Below are 18570 nucleotides of genomic sequence, written 5' to 3'. Positions count from 1 at the left end.
TTTGAACATAAGTGAGCAAAACAGAAGTTTATGGAACAACTTCACTAAAAGAAGCGTTCAATTGATAGGACATACCCTAAGGCATAAAAAAATTGTGAGTTTGGTAACTCATGGAAGTGTGGTCGTTGGCGGAAAAGGGGGCGTGGGTGTGAAAACTGAAAGCTGTAGAGCACGGTTTGAGTGCAGTGGTAAATTAAAATGGATGTAGGCTGCAGTTATAGTGCAGAGATGAAGAGAAGACTTGCACAGGGCAGACTAGCTTGGTCAGTGGCATCAAGTCAGTCTTCGGACTGAAGATAGTACTTTTTGGTTTCTGCTATCATTAGTTAAATGTCACTTGTCACCAAGCCTTTAGCGATATTCATGTAGGTACTTGGATTAAAGTTTCTCACAATGGGAAATGACAAGAAGCCATCTGTATGTACTTAAAATAATTTTTTATAGCCAATAACGCGTTCAGAACTACATTTTACTAGCCAGTGTCGACATGTAACACTGTCCTCTTTAGATCTTTGAAGATCTGAAGGTGACAGTCTTACCTGTCGAAACCGGACAATAAAAAGTAATTCTGATGGCAAACTTGCCTACAAATAACTTCTTCACTTAATTGCCTCCCGACAGAAAACCATCACGAATCAATACATAAACTGCTACAATGCTAAATTAACATGACTCACCCACTGCACACCATAACAGAGTCAAACTGGTAAATTGTGACTTCAGCTGTATCCACATTTGTAGTTGACACTTCCCATACAGAGCCACGTGGCTGCACTCGTTCCACGTGCTGCCGGAACTGCGGAAATAGATCGTTCTTCTGATTATCTATTATTATTGTTGTTTTTATTTATCTGTTGTATCTGATTGACCTCACTAATGGGTCATATACATGATCGAATCTTTTATTAGACAGAACTCGAATGAAAACCGTCAGTAGCGTAAAATCAAAGTAATTTCATCTAAATGTCTGTAAACAAACTAAAGTAAAATCATTCGCAACTTTTCTATGACATTAGTTTATTTATACGTTGACACAAACTTTGATTTATGAATATTTTGTAACTCTCCTCTGAGAGTAAGAATAAAATGTTGTTGTTGTGGTCTTCAGTCCTGAGACTGGTTTGATGCAGCTCTCCATGCTATTCTATCCTGTGCAAGCTTCTTCATCTCCCAGTACCTACTGCAGCCTACATCCGTCTGAATCTGCTCAGTGTATTCATCTCTTGGTCTCCCTCTACGATTTTTACCCTCCACGCTGCCCTCCAATACTAAATTGGTGATCCATCGATGTCTAACAACATGTCCTACCAACCGATCCCTTCTTCTAGTCAAGTCGTGCCACAAGCTCCTCTTCTCCCCAATTCTATTCAATACCTCCTCATTAGTTATGTGATATACCCATCTAATCTTCAGCATTCTTCTGTAGCACCACATTTCGAAAGCTTCTATTCTCTTATTGTCGAAAGTATATATCGTCCACGTTTCACTTCCATACATGGCTACACTCCATACAAATACTTTCAGAAACGACTTCCTAACATTTAAATCTATACACGATGTTAAGAAATTTGTCTTCTTCAGAAACGGTTTTCTTGCCATTGCCGGTCTACATTTTATATCCTCTCTACTTCGACCATCGTCAGTTATTTTGCTCCCCAAATAGCAAAACTCCTTTACTACTTTAAGTGTCTCATTTCCTAATCTAATTCCCTCAGCATCACCCGACTTAATTCCGACTTAATTCGACTACATTCCATTATCCTCGTTTTGCTTTTGTTGATGTTCAGCTTATACCCTCCTTTCAAGACACTGTCCATTCCGTTCAGCTGCTCTTCCAAGTCCTTTGCTGTCTCTGACAGAATTACAATGTCATCGTCGACTCTCAAAGTTTTTATTTCTTCTCCATGGATTTTAATACCTACTCCGAATTTTTCTTTTGTTTCCTTTATTGCTTGCTCAATATACACATTGAATAACATCGGGGAGAGGCTACAACCCTGTCTCACTCCCTTCCCAACCACTGCTTCCCTTTCATGCCCCTCGACTCTTATAACTGCCATCTGCTTTCTGTACAAATTGTAAATAGCCTTTCGCTCCCTGTATTTTACCCCTGCCACCTTCAGAATTTGAAAGAGAGTATTCCAATCAACATTGTCAAAAGCTTTCTCTAAGTCTACAAATGCTAGAAACGTAGGTTTGCCTTACCTTAATCTTTCTTCTAAGGTAAATCGTAGGGTCAGTATTGCCTCACGTGTTCCAACATTTCTACGGAATCCAAACTAATCTTCCCCGAGGTCGACTTCTACCAGTTTTACCATTCGTCTGTAAAGAATTCGCGTTAGTATTTTGCAGCTGTGACTTATTAAACTGATAGTTCGGTAATTTTCACATCTGTCAACACCTGCTTTCTTTGGAATTGGAATAATTATATTCTTCTTGAAGTCTGAGGGTATTTCGCCTGTCTCATACATCTTGCTCACCAGATGGTAGAGTTTTGTCAGGACTGGCTCTCCCAAGGCTGTCAGTAGTTCTAATGGAATATTGTCTACTCCGGGGGCCTTGTTTCGACTCAGGTCTTTGAGTGCTCCGTCTAACTCTTCACGCAGTATCATATCTCCCATTTCATCTTCATCTACATCCTCTTCCGTTTTCCATAATATTGACCTCAAGTGCGTCGCCCTTGTATAGACCCTCTATATACTCCATCCACCTTCCTGCTTTCCCTTCTTTGCTTAGAACTGGGTTTCCATCAAAGCTCTTGATATTCATGCAAGTGGTTCTCCTTTCTCCAAAGGTCTCTTTAATTTTCCTGTAAGCAGTATGTATTTTACCCGTAGTGAGATAAGCCTCTACATCCTCACATTTGTTCTCTAGCCATGCCTGCTTAGCCATTTTGCACTTCCCGTCGATCTCATTTTTGAGACATTTGTATTCCTTTTTGCCTGCTTTATTTACTGCGTTTTTATATTTTCTCCTTTCATCAATTAAATTCAATATTTCTTCTGTTACCCAAGGGTTTCTACTAGCCTTCGTCTTTTTACCTATTTGATCCTCTGCTGCCTTCACTATTTCATCCCTCAATGCTACCCATTCTTCTTCTACTGTATTTCTTTCCCCCGTTCCTGTCAATTGTTCCCTTATGCTCTCCTTGAAACTCTGTACATACACTGGTTCTTTCAGTTTATCCAGGTCCCATATCCTTAAATTCCCACCTTTTTGCAGTTTCTTCAGTTTTAATCTACAGTTCATAACCAATAGATTGCGGTCAGAGTCCTCATCTGCCCCTGGAACTGTCTTACAATTTAAAACCTGGTTCCTAAATCTCTTTCTTACCATTATATAATGTATCTGTTACCTTTTAATATCTCCAGGGTTCTTCCATGGATACAACCTTCTTTCATGATTCTTGAACCAAGTGTTAGCTATGATTAAGTTATGCTCTGTGCAAAATTCTACCAGACGGCTCCCTCTTTCATTTCTTAGCCCCAATCCATATTCACCTACTATGTTTCCTTCTCTCCCTTTTCCTACCGACGAATTCCAGTCTCCCATGACTATTAAATTTTCGTCTCCCTTCACTTCATCAATTTCTTCATCATCTACAGAGCTAGTTGGCATATAAACTTGTACTACTGTAGTAGGCGTGGGCTTTGTGTCTATCTTGGCCACAATAATGCGTTCACTATGCTATTTGTAGTAGCTTACCCGCAATCCTATTTTTTATTCATTATTAAACCTACACCTGCATTACCCCTATTTGCTTTTGTATTTATAACCCTGTATTCACCTGACCAAAAGTCTTGTTCCTCCTGACACCGAACGTCACTAATTCCCACTATATCTAAATTTAACCTATGCAATTCCCTTTTAAAGTTTTCTAACCTACCTGCCCGATTAAGGGAACTGACATTCCACGCTCCGATCCGTAGCGCGCCAGTTTTCTTTCTCCTGATAACGACGTCCTCTTGAGTAGTCCCCGCCAGGAGATCCGAATGGGGCACTATTTTACCTCCGGAATATTTTACCCAAGAGGACGCCATCATCATTTAATCATACAGTAAAGCTGCATGCCCTCGGGAAAAATGACGGCTGTAGTTTCCCCTTGCTTTCAGCCGTTCGCAGTACCTGAACAGCAATGCCATTTTGGTTAGTGTTACAAGGCCAGATCAGTCAATCATCCAGACTGTTGCCCCTGCAACTACTGAAAAGGCTGCTGCCCCTCTTCAGGAACCACACGTTTGTCTGGCCTCTCAACAGATATCCCTCCGTTGTGGTTCCACCTACGGTACGGCTATCTGTATCGTTGAGGCACGCAAGCCCCCCCACCAACGGCAAGGTCCATGCTTCATGGGGGGAGGAAGAATAAAATATATTTCTAGTAAATAAATATGGATGTATGTATTTTTGTTGTAGTGGCAATCACTCAGGAAACACATCATTCACGTAACGTGATACTTTATTCGAAAGTTAATTTAATTTCTGGAATACTCGTTTGTAGTCATCCTTGGTTCCCTCATTGTTACTAACGTTCAATGGATTTCATTTGATCCCATGATAGACAGAATATTTAAAGTTGTGTCCCCGCGATATTTTGGTTAAAAGCAGCTCCGGGAGAGTAATTAGGCAGTAGACACATAGTTTCGTCCTTAAGCCTAGTACAAACTGGACAACAAAATAATAGCAAGACGTGGCTGCTAGCAACATGTATACCGTCAACTAGCAACAAGGTCACAGATACTCGTCAACATGGGGCGGCATAAGATCAAAGAAATTCGTTTACTGTTGCTTGAACCCAAGTCTTCCATTTCAAATGCGAAACGTCGTCCAGTGCAGACGGAGTTGTCAACAATTCAACAAGTGGTGAAAGTTCAGTTTCAGCGGGCTAGCAGGTACGTTATTATTTGAGCATATTTAATTATTTTTGTTATGTAGTTCTTGACTTGCACTGCCATTCAGCAACATGTTTCAACTTTGCCTTCGCTAAAGGTTGAATATAACCTGGGTTTATGGCGACGTGAACTAATTATAGAGCTCATCGAAATGCTGAGAGCTGGTCACGGATTGTGAGACATTAAGTGCAAGGAATACCAGACTAGAAATCGAAAATACGATGAAACGTCGAAAACAGGTTCGCACTTTAAAACAAATGCGTGTGAAATATCCAGGAAAGTTAAGTTCATGAGATCTCTGTATTTCGTATTTCCGGGAACGGAAGAAAATACAGGAGAAAAGCAAAAGCGGAACTGGTACTATTTCTGAAGATAGTATATGGCCTATATATAATATGATGAGATTTCTCGTAGAAAGGGCGGTACTATTGAGGCAATTACATATTTATTTATTTTATTGACTTAGGTTTAAAAAGAAGTAATGCCACAACAATGTGTTATTCCATTAGACGCAACTACATACTGCACAGACGATCAATAAATCTGTAATCACGCAGATATTTACTTTTATTTTAAATCAACTAAGGCAAAAAGTAGTAATGATGTAAAATTTAAAAAGGCAAAGAAAAGTAGGAAAATTTATTTTGCCGCGGTATTTCCCTTTATTCTGAAACAAAATGTAGGGCGAATATTTTCCTGATTTCTCTTGCTTCCTGAGATTCATTTCTAGGGATTTGCTGCAGTTCCAGGAAACATCTCTTGCCTTCTGACCCCCACAAACCCGTCGTCACTGTACCAATGTCTAAATCTTCACTGTAAAATTAGCAGGCGGTGTGTATGTCAGTACTGATTTTGCTTTTCGTCTAAGACGGTTTTGTAGAGAAACGCAAGCAAGTACCACATTATCAACTGCTTTTGGATGTAATGAAACAGGAGTTCCAAACACACTGACAAAAATTGCCAGCAAACCTGATACATTCCCGTTAATGCGATACTTAAAAGTTCTTTCTAGGGAACCCTTTATATATGGGCCTCGGAAGTTTATCGTGAGGTTCTGGCATAGTGCAAATGCTTTATCTGCTATCAACACAAAAGGAGTAATCGCTTGACTTTTCACTGATATAAACATAAGTTGTGGATGTTACAGTTCTTTTTAATAAACTTCTTATAAATTGTTTTATTCCCGAAAACACCACAGTATGAGATTCTCCCCTGGGATCCCACACCGGCATACCGAATCCTGTAGTCAGCATCTTTAACACTGTATGTTTCATGATAGTTATAATATATGCTTCAACTGTTTCCTGGTACTTCAGTCAGTACATGATTCCCGTCAATTGTGCAAATGCAGCGGGGAAACTTCCATTTTAAATTAAATCTGTTTGCAATTTCTCGCCATTCTTCCTCAACGTGGGGTCTGAAAACAGTACAGAATACATACGCGTAGGTACAAAAGATTTAGGTAGATCCTCTTCTTTGCTGATTAAACTCGTTGCTAAACACAATTTCCACACGCTGTATATTAAATAAATAAATGATAATAATGACGCATTTTAGGAATACGCAGCAGAAGATGCAACCTACGATGACGGCAGCGACGGCGCGTTTGTTTCATTCACCGGACAAGACAGGAAAGATGGAACACCACAGGAGAGTGATGATTTCATTGCAAATAAATCATTCGCATCTATAACATCTCAAGCTACAACGGCTGAACCTAAACGTTCAGCTGCCAAAAATCCCAAAGTAAAAACAAATTGTGATGCCATGGTTAACAAAGCCGACAAATTTATACGACGTATTCAAGAAAATGTGTAATCAAAAGGTCGTTTTGCCGTTAACGGTGAAAACGTAGCCAGCGGAATGCGGGGCTCTAAACAATGTACAACAAAATATCGCACAGGTAATTTCCTCTTCGTACGGGTAACGGGTGAATGTACAGCGCATGAATTGATAACGCCCAATCGTTAAAGATCTCCTTCGATCAGTTTTCAAGTTATCAGTGGAACAAAGACAATTGACACCATTCAGAAGTTTGCTATTCTCCTACAGCATTAGCTAAAGCGTCTTCAGCTTCACTGCCGTCATCTATAATAATAACTTCAGCACCCTAGCGGTCACTGCCGACGCCAAGTCAGTAAAAGCGCTCTTTTCCTACGGCTCAACCAAAATATCCGTCAAGACCTCAAACTTGTAATTCAGAATCTCAGGCAGAAGTGTTTTCATAGTCACGTTCATATTATAATACGCCAGAAAATCAATAGCCTCAATCGCAGAAGTCTTTGTCACAATAATGTTTAAATACCCCTGAAACTCAACAGCCTCAGCCACAGTATATATCTCTGCAAAGACAAACATACACCATAATCTCACTTTATTTTGGTAATGACAGACCTTCACGGACACCTCTTTCCTCAAGGGAATTCTCAAAAATATATCATATTTTTCACTGCAATGCAATCACTTGAAGTCAATAAATTCTTCGTACAATATTTAGTAATATGTAATTTGTATTTTGGTTGTATGCTTACTTGGCAGCATTCTTTAAGACCGTCAATGGTGGCTTCGCACGCTTCGGGTACAGTTGAGGGAACTGAGCGATTCGGTAATTTGAAACAAACGTTTCAGACTACCAAACAAATCACCTGTAACTAAATATCGCAGAGTAACCGCCAGTCTTATTGATGGTGGAATAGCAGCAAGGTTGTTTACGTTCTTTCTGGAGATTTTACAGGCAAACAAACAAAGAAGTTCTCCGAAATCAGGTTTTTTTTTAACCTGAAGAAATTGAGGAACGAGCTACCATCGTTCAGACATTAATTAGTCGCCATAGGTTGTCCTTCTTTTTTAAAATTTCTCTCTGCCACCACCTTCGTTTTCGTTTCTGGGCATGGGCAGCTATTATGATGAAAGCAGCACTTATAACAACAATTACAATCTCTTCCATTTTGTACCCAACACTGGATTTGGTTTGAACGCGCAACATCGTTAACAACATGTATACAGATGCAAGTTGCTATGTCCAACAAATATGTTGCCAACATCCGCCAACATGATGGTAACATTTTGTTGGCCGATCTGTGTAGAATAGCTAAACTGCTGTAAGGAACGTAACTGTGAAACACAACTTGAGTAGAAGTTGTTTGAACACTTGGATTATTCACTTGTTGTTACTAATCATTGTATTCATTTCATGTATTACTTATTGAACTAACCCTGGAGCTATTGGCTACCTATGTTACTTGATTACAGCCACTTCATTCCATCCTTCCATCCTCTAAACATAAATGCGCATGTTTGCACACATGTGTACAGAGAGACAATTATCATTTCAGAACATAATTTGTACTCTCACCTTCAACCCGTCGGTGTGCTAGGGGTGTAAATCATTTGTGAGGTAAGTTCGGTCGCATTTGCTTATTCTAGAACAAAAAAAAACACACACACACACACACACACACACACACACACACACAAACACACACTGGTCCCGGCGGATTTCGAGTCCTCCCATTGGGCATTGGGGGTGTGTGTTTGTCCTTAGGATAATTTATGTTAAGTAGTGTGTAAGCTTAGCGACTGATGACCTTAGCAGTTAAGTCCCATAAGATTTCACACACATTCGAACATTTGAACACACACACACACACACACACACACACACACACACACACACACACACACACACACCCGCGCGCGGGCGCGCGCGTACAAAGATGGACGTGGTGATATGCTTACCTTAATGCAATGACGAAGTCCAAAGTGATCTGCGTATGCGTTGAGGTATTTTAGCACATCGCCAGCCGGCAAGTAGGACTGCTCGCCTTCAGGAAAAGGGTAATCTGGAAATGCCATTACCTCCTTGGGCAGATTCGTCCTGCAACATCAAACAATTGTGACTACGGGTATCTGAAGCATTTTCTGTATAATAACTGGACCTTTTATGTGGACGACTTCGCCCATAATTAATAACAGGTACTGAAACTGGACCCGGTATAACTAATCTGAAGCAGTTTCCCAAGGAGTTACGTAATTATCCCATTTGAATAATGTATGTCTTCGTAAAAATTTTTAAAATCTCGTATACGATTGCTATTAATTCTAGCAAGATATATACTAAAAACTTCGAAATTGAAGATATTATCCCATCTAGGCTGTCTTATTCACAAAGAGAAATAGCATCTAGCCTTGTATCTCGGCGAAACAGTTGAAACTTTCAAAACAAAGAAGCATTCTAGCAAGCAACGAAGCGGATTAACGCACACTGTGACGGTAAATCGCAGAACGTTATCACACCTGACACCAACTGCTCGTCACAAAAGAAGAGAAATTAAAAGCTGTCCTTACTCTAAGAACTTACCAACTGAAAGGTACAGGTGAGTGGTAAAATGGCACTTATTCATAAAGCAATGGCACCTTAACAGTGGTGAACGAATTAGGATCATGCTGATGTTGATAACATCAGCGATGTTCACTGGTGCGCAGTGAGACTAATCCATTGCTGTTTTTAAACTGGACATGTGATGTTGGAGAATTAGTTAATGTCAATTATTAAAATGCAGTTTTATTTACAAGGAATCTGCACCATATGTTACAAATTTAAAAGACTGTATCACCAATAGATAGCCTCTTGCCCTTGTCAACAAGGTCAATCGAATATGCAGCCTGGCGGCTGCAAATACAGCAGCGAGAGGTAGAATATGACGTCTCATGAGCCACAGGAGCTCTGGCTATCTGAAGTAGAAGCAGCCGACGAAGGGTGTAAAAGTTGTCAAAGTTGTTTGTGATTCTGTCTGCAAATAAAACTGATTTATAAACATACATCGATTTAACAGGGACTGTTGTTGATAAGTGCACATACTGTGATTGTTAGGAACAAATTATTTATTCTGTAATTCCACCTGTCACATTATTTATTTTGTTTAATTTTAGTACAGAGCGATGTGTTTGGAGCATGCATTGCCTGTCATCGGGTTTTTTGCGTACACATGACGAAAAGTTACTAATCTAGAATTCATTATGCGAAAACTCATAACGTATGGTATGTTCATTACCATATTTACGCAAGTGATTGGTGTGTGACGATGGTAATGGAGGAGTTAGAGTGGAGAGTTTAGAAAGCGACGTCCAACAGTGTTAATTTCGCTGTTGTTGTACCTCATGTTGTTCTGATGTAGCCTCTCAGAACGCCGAGCCGCACGCAGCAACCACAGCTCACACTATTGGTCGCTATGTTTTCACCCTCCTAGGCTCCATTTACCTCTCACAGCCCCATTTTACCATCAGAACCAACTGATTCAGCATTACAATCAACGTAATTTAAAAATTATCACGTAGTTAGCGGTAAATTAACTTAGTTACCTTTGTTGTCAGTTAACCCAAAAAAGGAATAATCCTATGGATGAGTAGGACAGGCTCGAACGGATCGAAATGTGCTAAACTGAAACTAGGTAGCCAATATGTCTGGGAGCAAAACAAATAATACTGTGCATACATACTTTACCTCAAGATCAAGATGCACACCGTGGTCAATTTGTTTGCTTCTCTGTGGGGCACTGAGTGCTTTGTGAAAACAATGGAAAGTGATACGAGTCCGTACTACAGAGATTCACAAGTTCCATTCTATAACGGCTTTTACGATGACCGTGGCACAAGCAGAAGCTTTCAGCAGATACTTCGTACATCTCCCACTGCTTTGCTGACTGGAACATGACACTGGTGCAGCCGCTGCTGTTACACTGACCATAACTGCGTGTAATTAGGTAAATTCAAGGACGACTCCACGCAAGACACATCGCTGATAACAAGTATGACCAGATTCCATGAATCGTACAAGGGAAGTTTTAGAACAGAAAAAAAAGTTGCATGAAGAAGAAATCAATTCCACAAAGTCTTGGAGCGCCTTGTTAAATTCGTACAGAATATTTAAACCCAGCTGGGAAAGTTTCATAGCTCACTCGACATTTCCGTTACCAGATTCTTGGAGTTTGGAGCACGCCTCTACCTAACTATTTTCGCCTTTTATTATCACAGTTTCCTACGGACAAACTATCTTACAGAACTGAGATGCCAGTGTGTTGTGGTAGGACCGCTTATAACATTTCCATCTACATTGGTGAGCCAAGACATTATGACCACTTCCCACCGCGAGAATCACTGTTGCGGGCGTTTCGGGCAGTTGACGCGAGAAGGAGAGTATTTACGCACATTAGCGGCGCGTGGAAAATCGTTCCAGCTACGATATGGGCCACCTCACTGACATGGGCGCCTTTAACAAAGGGTAGTTTGTTAGGGCCCGGCGCTAGGGAACGAACATTTCGGAAACGGCAAAACTAGCCGACCAGCCAGTCGACAGTAAGGTGTAGTTGCTGTAGTTAACATCTAAGACAAATGGATGAAAGACGGTGAAAACACGAGAAGGCGACAAGGCGCAAGACGTCCACGTCTCGTCACAGAGTGTGGAGGTTGGAGACTTGTCCGCACTATAAATCAGGATAACCATCGGTCTGTGGCAGACCTGTCGACAGGGTACAGTGCTGGTACAACTTCAAGACTTTGGAGCCCTACGTATTCGCATATTGACCCAGCGGCGTCGAAAGTTACAGTTGTAATGGTTATGGGATAAACGAGATTGGACCGTGGAATTTAGAAACATGTCGCCTGATCCCATGAATGACATTTCTTGTTACAACAGTTCGATTGCCTCTTTGATATGTGGTCATCAGACCGAAAGGTGGCTCGAGACACGCACTCTGCCACCTACGCAGTCCTCTGGGTATTGAAATACGCTTTGGGGGACTGTCACCTCGAATTGCATGGAACATGTGGTAGCAATAGGTAGCACCACACCGTGAACATTATTACAGACCACGTGCATCCCTTAATGAGTGATGTCCTCCCCGACGGAGATGGCATATTCGGTGGTACGAAAAACATTCCGCTAAACATCACAGAACCACCTCCAGCCTCCACACACTCCATGTTGAACACCTCATTGAGCCATCTCTGGAGTCAACGCCTTGCATCATTTGAAAAGAGGCAAAATCGCGACTCGAAAAACCACAGTACACCACTGCATTCAGATAGTGACCAATTTCTGAGCTGTTTTGTGCACGGAAGTGCCGCTTTATGTGCCACTGTCAGCATGATATTCTGCGATCCACGCGATTCGAAATGTCAGCAGCATGCAGTTCACTTCGCAATGTTCATTCGGGCATTGGTTGACATGGACTTCATTCGTGTCACTTGGCGACACATTCTCGTTAATGTGAGCTGTTGTGATTTTTGGCTCTGTGCTGTGGCATATCCTGTGTGATTCAACGAACAGGAAGGTTATTTGGAGGCACAGTAAGTTAAAGCTGTCAGCACATGGGTCAATGAACTCAAATGGGATATCAAATGTCGCGAGTCACAGCGCCGTCGGCACGCGACATGAGCTGGTTAACGCGATTCTGTACTCCCAGCTCTCTCCAGCGGCACTTATCGGCTTTATTTGGCTTGCAAACCACAGCGTTTGTTCATGGAAATGGAAGTACGTAAAATTCCTACGTTAGCTCTATTACAATGTACATTTCCTTTCTTGACAGTACGCTGGTTGTGTTGCTCTGTCTGGGGTATATGTAAATAAAAAATTCAATAGCCGTGAACATGTAATAAGACAAAAATGAGAGATACGTCTCCACAGGAAGGATATCAGTTTGTAAAAGTTTACCAAACGGAATAAACTCACTTCTGACGGAATGCACACTTACATTTACGTAACATCAAATATCACAGAAATTATTTCTACTAATTTCTTGGAACACTTCCACAACTTTTAGAAAATGTTATGGTGGGAAAAAATAAATGTAAGCAGCAGGATATGAATCATCTACTGGTCTACTCTCGGTTTCGTAATCTGGCGCCTTAGCTAATGACGATGTGCTCTGCTACCACTGACCTCATAATTCAACTTATAGTTTTCTAAAGACTTCAATCGCTGAAACATTATTGACATTTGATTATAACAAATCCCAGAAAGAACGACATGTTTTCGTGAATCTTTAGTAGGTCATTGCCTTAAAATGGCTTGTCATCATAATATGCGAACTATAAAGCGGAAATAATCTAATGCGACAACTGTTTAACCACCAATATGACGCTTCCCGTCCTTTTATTACAACAAATCGTACCAATAAGGATCGTTTTCGAGCTCTCCAATGTGCTGGTGCTAAGAAACAGCACATATTCATAGGGTGTAACTTATAACATAAAATCCACCGAACGTGGACTTCTGCTGAATACGACAAATACATTAGTATGGCGTCTTGCTTTCTGCTTGTGACGTAGGCAGCGTTCTTGCCTCTTATTGGTTCTACTTTACGTGGCACGTTACTGGAAAATCGTAAAGCTTATTTAGTGTTTCACGTGACGAGAAATAGAAGAAAGTGACTTCTCAGAAGTCGTAGATAACTCGTCCCCTTTGCCGGTGTCTTAAATGCAGGGGTTACCAGTGTGAACTCTGTGTGTTATTTTACTTTGCATGAAGTGGACCGCCATAGCGGTGTTACAGTTTGCGACGATATCTGGTTTTCATCTGTCCTGGAATTCGGATTACCATCCAGGTGCTGTGGGTATACGAAACCAGGCTTGTCAACTAAACTTTGATGCATCTGTTTGCAAACAGTCGAATTTCCGGAAGGGGACATGTCGTGAATAGGTGCACTCTACACAACGAAATGTACAATGCAAACGGTGCGTTCTGCCTTTTATACACAGAGGGCTGCTTAGTTGTAACCGGGTTTCAAGTATGTCCATTCATAGCACGTGGTCTTGGGAGAGTGTTCCGAGACTTAGTTTTCAGACTCGTGGTGTTTTTATTGTTCAAATGACAGATCAGAGCTCGCAAGAGGCGCCGCACCGGATCGGTTACCTTCATTACGGACGCAGCTGTTAATCACTGCGGTCACTGTCGACGAAGCTCATGGCCGTTGTGAGCGTTGTGCATAAGTCTGGACCACAGTGGTGCTCTCTTAAGTATTTAATCCACACAGATACTTCGTTGTTGTTATTAATTATACGTTACATGATGTGTTGCCTTCGGGTTTCGAAAATTAAATGGAGCTCCACATCCTGTTTATTTTGTGGTGTGTCATTTTAGTTTGTTTATTAACATGCTTGTTAAACTTTAAACACCGAGCTGGGCGGGTGATTTTTAAAATTATGTTGTTCTGTACATGCTAGTTATTTTACGAAGTATTATTTGTTTGTTCACTAGTATATCGTTAAGTTTGAAATTCTCAGCTTCAACATGTGGGTAGAAAGTAATTGTCACAGGTGTGAGAGCTTAGTTGGTACGAGGATTGTAGCCTTACGTCTTGGCCAAATTGTATTGTAATTTATTTTGCAGGTGAGCGCTGTAACTATTGCACATAGCATTTGAGTGAGTAGCCAAGAAAGATCCAATGATTGGCTACTTCTACTTTCATTTCCAAAGTTCCAAGGAAGCTACTCATTATATTAAACATAAACTGGCTATGGTTGGTCGATTGATACGGGGAAGGGAACCAAATAGCGAGGTCATAGGTCCCATCGGATTAGGGAAAGATGAGGAAGGAGGTCGACCGTACCCTTTCGAAGGAACCGTCCCGGCATTTGCCTGAAGTAATTTCAGGCAAAACACGGAAAACCTAAATCAGGAGGCCGGACACGGGTTCGAACTGTCGTTCTCCCTAGTACGAGTCCATTGTGCTAACCACTGTGTCACCTCGCTCGATAAGCTGGCTATAGACTTTTATTGTGACACAAAACTACTTAAATTTTTAGTCTGAGAAATTGTAATATTTTTAGTAAACAAACCGGCACATCTCCCCGTCTCGGAATCGGTGCCTTAAGACGCAGGCTAGTCATCCGGAAACACTCGAAGAATTCTGCGTCTTAATCCATCGGTTCCGAGACGTGGAGGTACGTAGGTACCGAATCGGATCCACCCAGTTACGAGTGTCGGTGTGCCGGCCAGCTTGGTTGTGGTTTTTAGGCGGTTTCCCACGCCCCAATAGGTAAATATCGAACTGTTGCCCAAGTCTCACCGCAGTTTCACGGCTTGCAGACATTTCGAAAATAATCGCTGGCTTTCACACGGCTAACATTACAAGCAGACAGATGGGGTACCTATATTCCATCCGCAGGACGGACGGTAGGGAGGCGATGGAGGGGGGGGGGGGGGAAGGGGGAGAGAAAGGAGGCGGGAGTGGCGAATGGGTGGTGACAGGAAGCGTATCTGAACATCCTATAAACTAATCTTCTCGAAGCCGTAAACAACAATGTCGACCCTGCGCCGATGCGGGACAAAAGCATCAGCAAAAGAAGGAGAAGCAGTCAATCTGCGCTTTGGTAACCCAGTTCTCGTTCCCACTGCTGTCGTCCTTTTTGGAGAATATATCTGACGTCCGAATAGGAGAAGGCGAGGCCTACGAGAAAGAGAGGCCGCGACGCGTACGTCACGAAGGTAGTCCTGCGCTCACTCGCTTGCTCAATTCAGCAGACGGACTACATTTCTACACCCGTTAACTCGTAACTAGGCGTGTCCGTACAAACGAAAACTGTATCTTCTACTGGAATCCGCTATTATGGAATCTTACTGTTATTAGGAAAATTAAAGAGACCTTTGGAGATAAGAGAACCACTTGCATGAATATCAAGAGCTCAGATGGAAACCCAGTTCTAAGCAAAGAAGGGAAAGCAGAAAGGTGGAAGGAGTATATAGAGGGTCTATACAAGAGCGATGTACTTGAGGATAATATTATGAAAATGGAAGAGGATGTAGATGAAGATGAAGTGGGAGATACGATACTGCGTGAAGAGTTTGACAGAGCACTGAAAGACCTGAGTCGAAACAAGGCCCCCGGAGCAGACAAAATTCCATTAGAACTACTAACGGCCAGTCCTGACAAAACTCTGCCATCTGGTGGGCAAGATGTATGGAACAGGCGAAATACCCTCAGACTTCAAGAAGAATATAATAATTCCAATCACTGACTGTTCTTCCGCCGGTCGGGGAGGCCGAGCGGTTGTAGGAACTTCAGTCTGGAACCGCGCGACCGCTACGGTCGCAGGTTCGAATCCTTTCTCGGGCATGATTGTGTGTGATGTCGTTAGGTTAGTTAGGTTTAATTACTTCTAGGGGACTGATGACCTTAGAAGTTAAGTCCCATAGTGCTCAGAGCCATTTGAACCATTTGAACTGTTCTTCCTCATCCACCCTTACAGACCAGATTTCGCAACTTCTAACTTCCAACTGTTTGGTCCAATGTAGGATACACTCTCTGCGAGAAACTGTATGTGAATTATGGGGAGATTATTGATGCAGCAAGACATTCGCTCCGACGTCGACTGGTAGAGTTTTACCACGCGAACACGCATTCCCCTTCCAAGTAAGGTGGAGTAAGACCGTCGCTCTGAAAGGAGAGAGAGAATAGAGAGAATATGATGAAAAATATTGTTTTGTAGCCAGAAGAAAAAAAAAGTGCGAAATCTTATGGGACTTAACTGCTAAGGTCATCAATCCCTAAGCTTACACACTACTTAACCTAAACTATCCCAAGGACAAACACACACACCCATACCCGAGGGAGGACTCGAACCTCCGCCGGGACCAGCCGCACAGTTCATGATTGTAGCGCCTTAGAGTAGCCAAAAGAGTCGGGAATTATACAGTGTATTGGAATCCTGAATTGAACCAAACTGCTTTCAGAAAAAATGGATGTTGCATTACTTATTGAATGCCTCTCGCATTTGGTGTGATGAACTTTGGTGAGAATGGTAAAACGAGGCCTCGTGTTGGCGAGCTAACTCACTCGAGGCTGCGGTACATGCTGCTGTGGACTGGCCGGCCGTCCACGTCGAGTCCCGTCTTTTCCGTGAAGACCCACGTGCCACCCAGCTGGTCGCCTCGCTCGAAGACGGTGACGCTGTGACCCCGTGGAGACTCCAGCAGGTGCCTGGCCGCCGCCAACCCGGAGGCTCCAGCGCCAATCACCGCCACCTGCATCTTCATCCGACGTTGCGCTCCAACTGTTAAACAAGCTGCTCGCTAATTCCCCGGGGTTATCGAGTTATAAAAAGTCGTGGCTGACGCAACTCTGCAGCTTCGCCTGTTATCACACAGGCCAGCGACAGACCTATTTCCACTGGCACTAGAACGTCACCAGAGGTTATCGAGTTCCAATATGTATGCTCACGTAATACAATTATAGAATGAATTCAGAAGTCTGCTGTGGCAAACCAGAAGTTTAAATCAAACACTTGCACTGCTAGTTCCAAGACGCTGTTTTTTTATCATAATCGTTTACATAGACCTACATTTTTATCTACATATATAGTTCGCAAACCTCCGTAAGGTACACAGCGGTGTTTACCTTCTGCCACTATTAAACATTTCCTTTCCTGTTCCACTCGATAATTAAGTGAGGGGGAAAGCGACTGTACAAGCCCTAATTTCTATTATCTGTCGTCGCCGTCCTTAAGCGAAATGTAGATTGACGGCAATAGAATCCTTCAGCAGTCAGTAGCAAAAGCTGATTATCTAACTTTTAACAGTATCACTTTCGTCCAGGGATTCCCATTTGAGTCCACGGGGTACTTCCGCAACACACGTGTGTAGATCGAACCTACCAGGTACAAATCCAGAAGCACTCCTGTGAATTACTTCTTTTACTTTCTTTAATCCAACCTGGTGTGAGTTTCAAACAGACAATTAGTTCTTCAGACTTTGTCACACTAGTTTTTATGCTCTGCAGATAAGTTACACTTCCTACGTTTCTTCCAATAAGCAGAAGTCGAAATTTGTCTTCCCCGGAACAGACCTCACGTGAACGTTCTACACTACTTGAAACTAACTACCCACAAGTAAAGGAGGAAACGAAATGAAACTTCACAGTTTGACAGGATATGTGTTGTTACTTCAGTGGTTGCGATATCGAGTAGAACTTGACAGTATGAGCCCACTTATCATTATTACATTGTACCCGCTCTGGCCTGGATGCATGCACTGATTAGGTTGGGAAGGGTATCATGAAGCAGTTCTATCCTCTCCGGAGGCAAGCTGGCCGACTACTGTTGTAACTGGTGCTTTAATATCCTAGATACTGACACTGGGACTGAGTTCGAGCTGGTGCCACACATGTTCTATCAGGGGCTGATCTGGGTATATTGCTATTCACGGGAGTACCTCACCATCAGACGTTTCGTAGAGACACTTGCCATTTGTGGACTAGCATTGTCCTGTTGAAAGATTGCACCGCAATACTGCACACGAGAGGTACCATATGACGACACAGAACATACCGTTGCCTTAGTCACAGCTAGCAGCGACCTAAAGTCATATACTATGACTCCCCATTCCATAATGTCAGGGCTCACACCGCTGATCCTCTTCAAATAATTGGAAGAATGGATTCTCTCTCTATGCCACCGCTGTACTTGCGGACGATGGTCATGTGGGGCAGTGCAGAATCGCGACTCATTGCTCAACACAATGACATACCATTCGTCACCTGCCCATGATTCTCGTTCATGGGACCACTCCATACTCAGCCGTTTGTGTTGTAGTGTTAAGGGCATCCTATGCATGGAGCGGTAATTCCGTAGTTCAACTGCTGCTAGTCTCTGACCAGTCGTGCGGAATGTCACAAAATTTTGCAGG

General features: G+C 42.3%; 1 protein-coding gene across 1 annotated transcript in view; it reads right to left on the bottom strand.

The window, feature by feature from the left end:
• The window catches only part of LOC124794714 (senecionine N-oxygenase-like), a 36801-nt gene extending 19866 nt beyond the window's left edge, over positions 1-16935 (bottom strand). The window contains exons 1-3 of the mRNA XM_047258295.1: positions 16724-16935; positions 8628-8766; positions 678-796 (exon numbers count right to left, since the gene is read on the bottom strand). Coding sequence (XP_047114251.1) covers positions 678-796; positions 8628-8766; positions 16724-16923 — 458 coding nt within the window. The 5' untranslated portion in view covers positions 16924-16935. The remainder of the gene's footprint in view (positions 1-677; positions 797-8627; positions 8767-16723) is intronic.
• Between the last annotated feature and the right edge of the window lie 1635 nt (positions 16936-18570).

Source organism: Schistocerca piceifrons, chromosome 4 (assembly GCF_021461385.2).
Source record: "Schistocerca piceifrons isolate TAMUIC-IGC-003096 chromosome 4, iqSchPice1.1, whole genome shotgun sequence".
Classification (NCBI taxonomy): domain Eukaryota; kingdom Metazoa; phylum Arthropoda; class Insecta; order Orthoptera; family Acrididae; genus Schistocerca; species Schistocerca piceifrons.
This window is presented reverse-complemented; position numbering and strand designations above follow the sequence as displayed.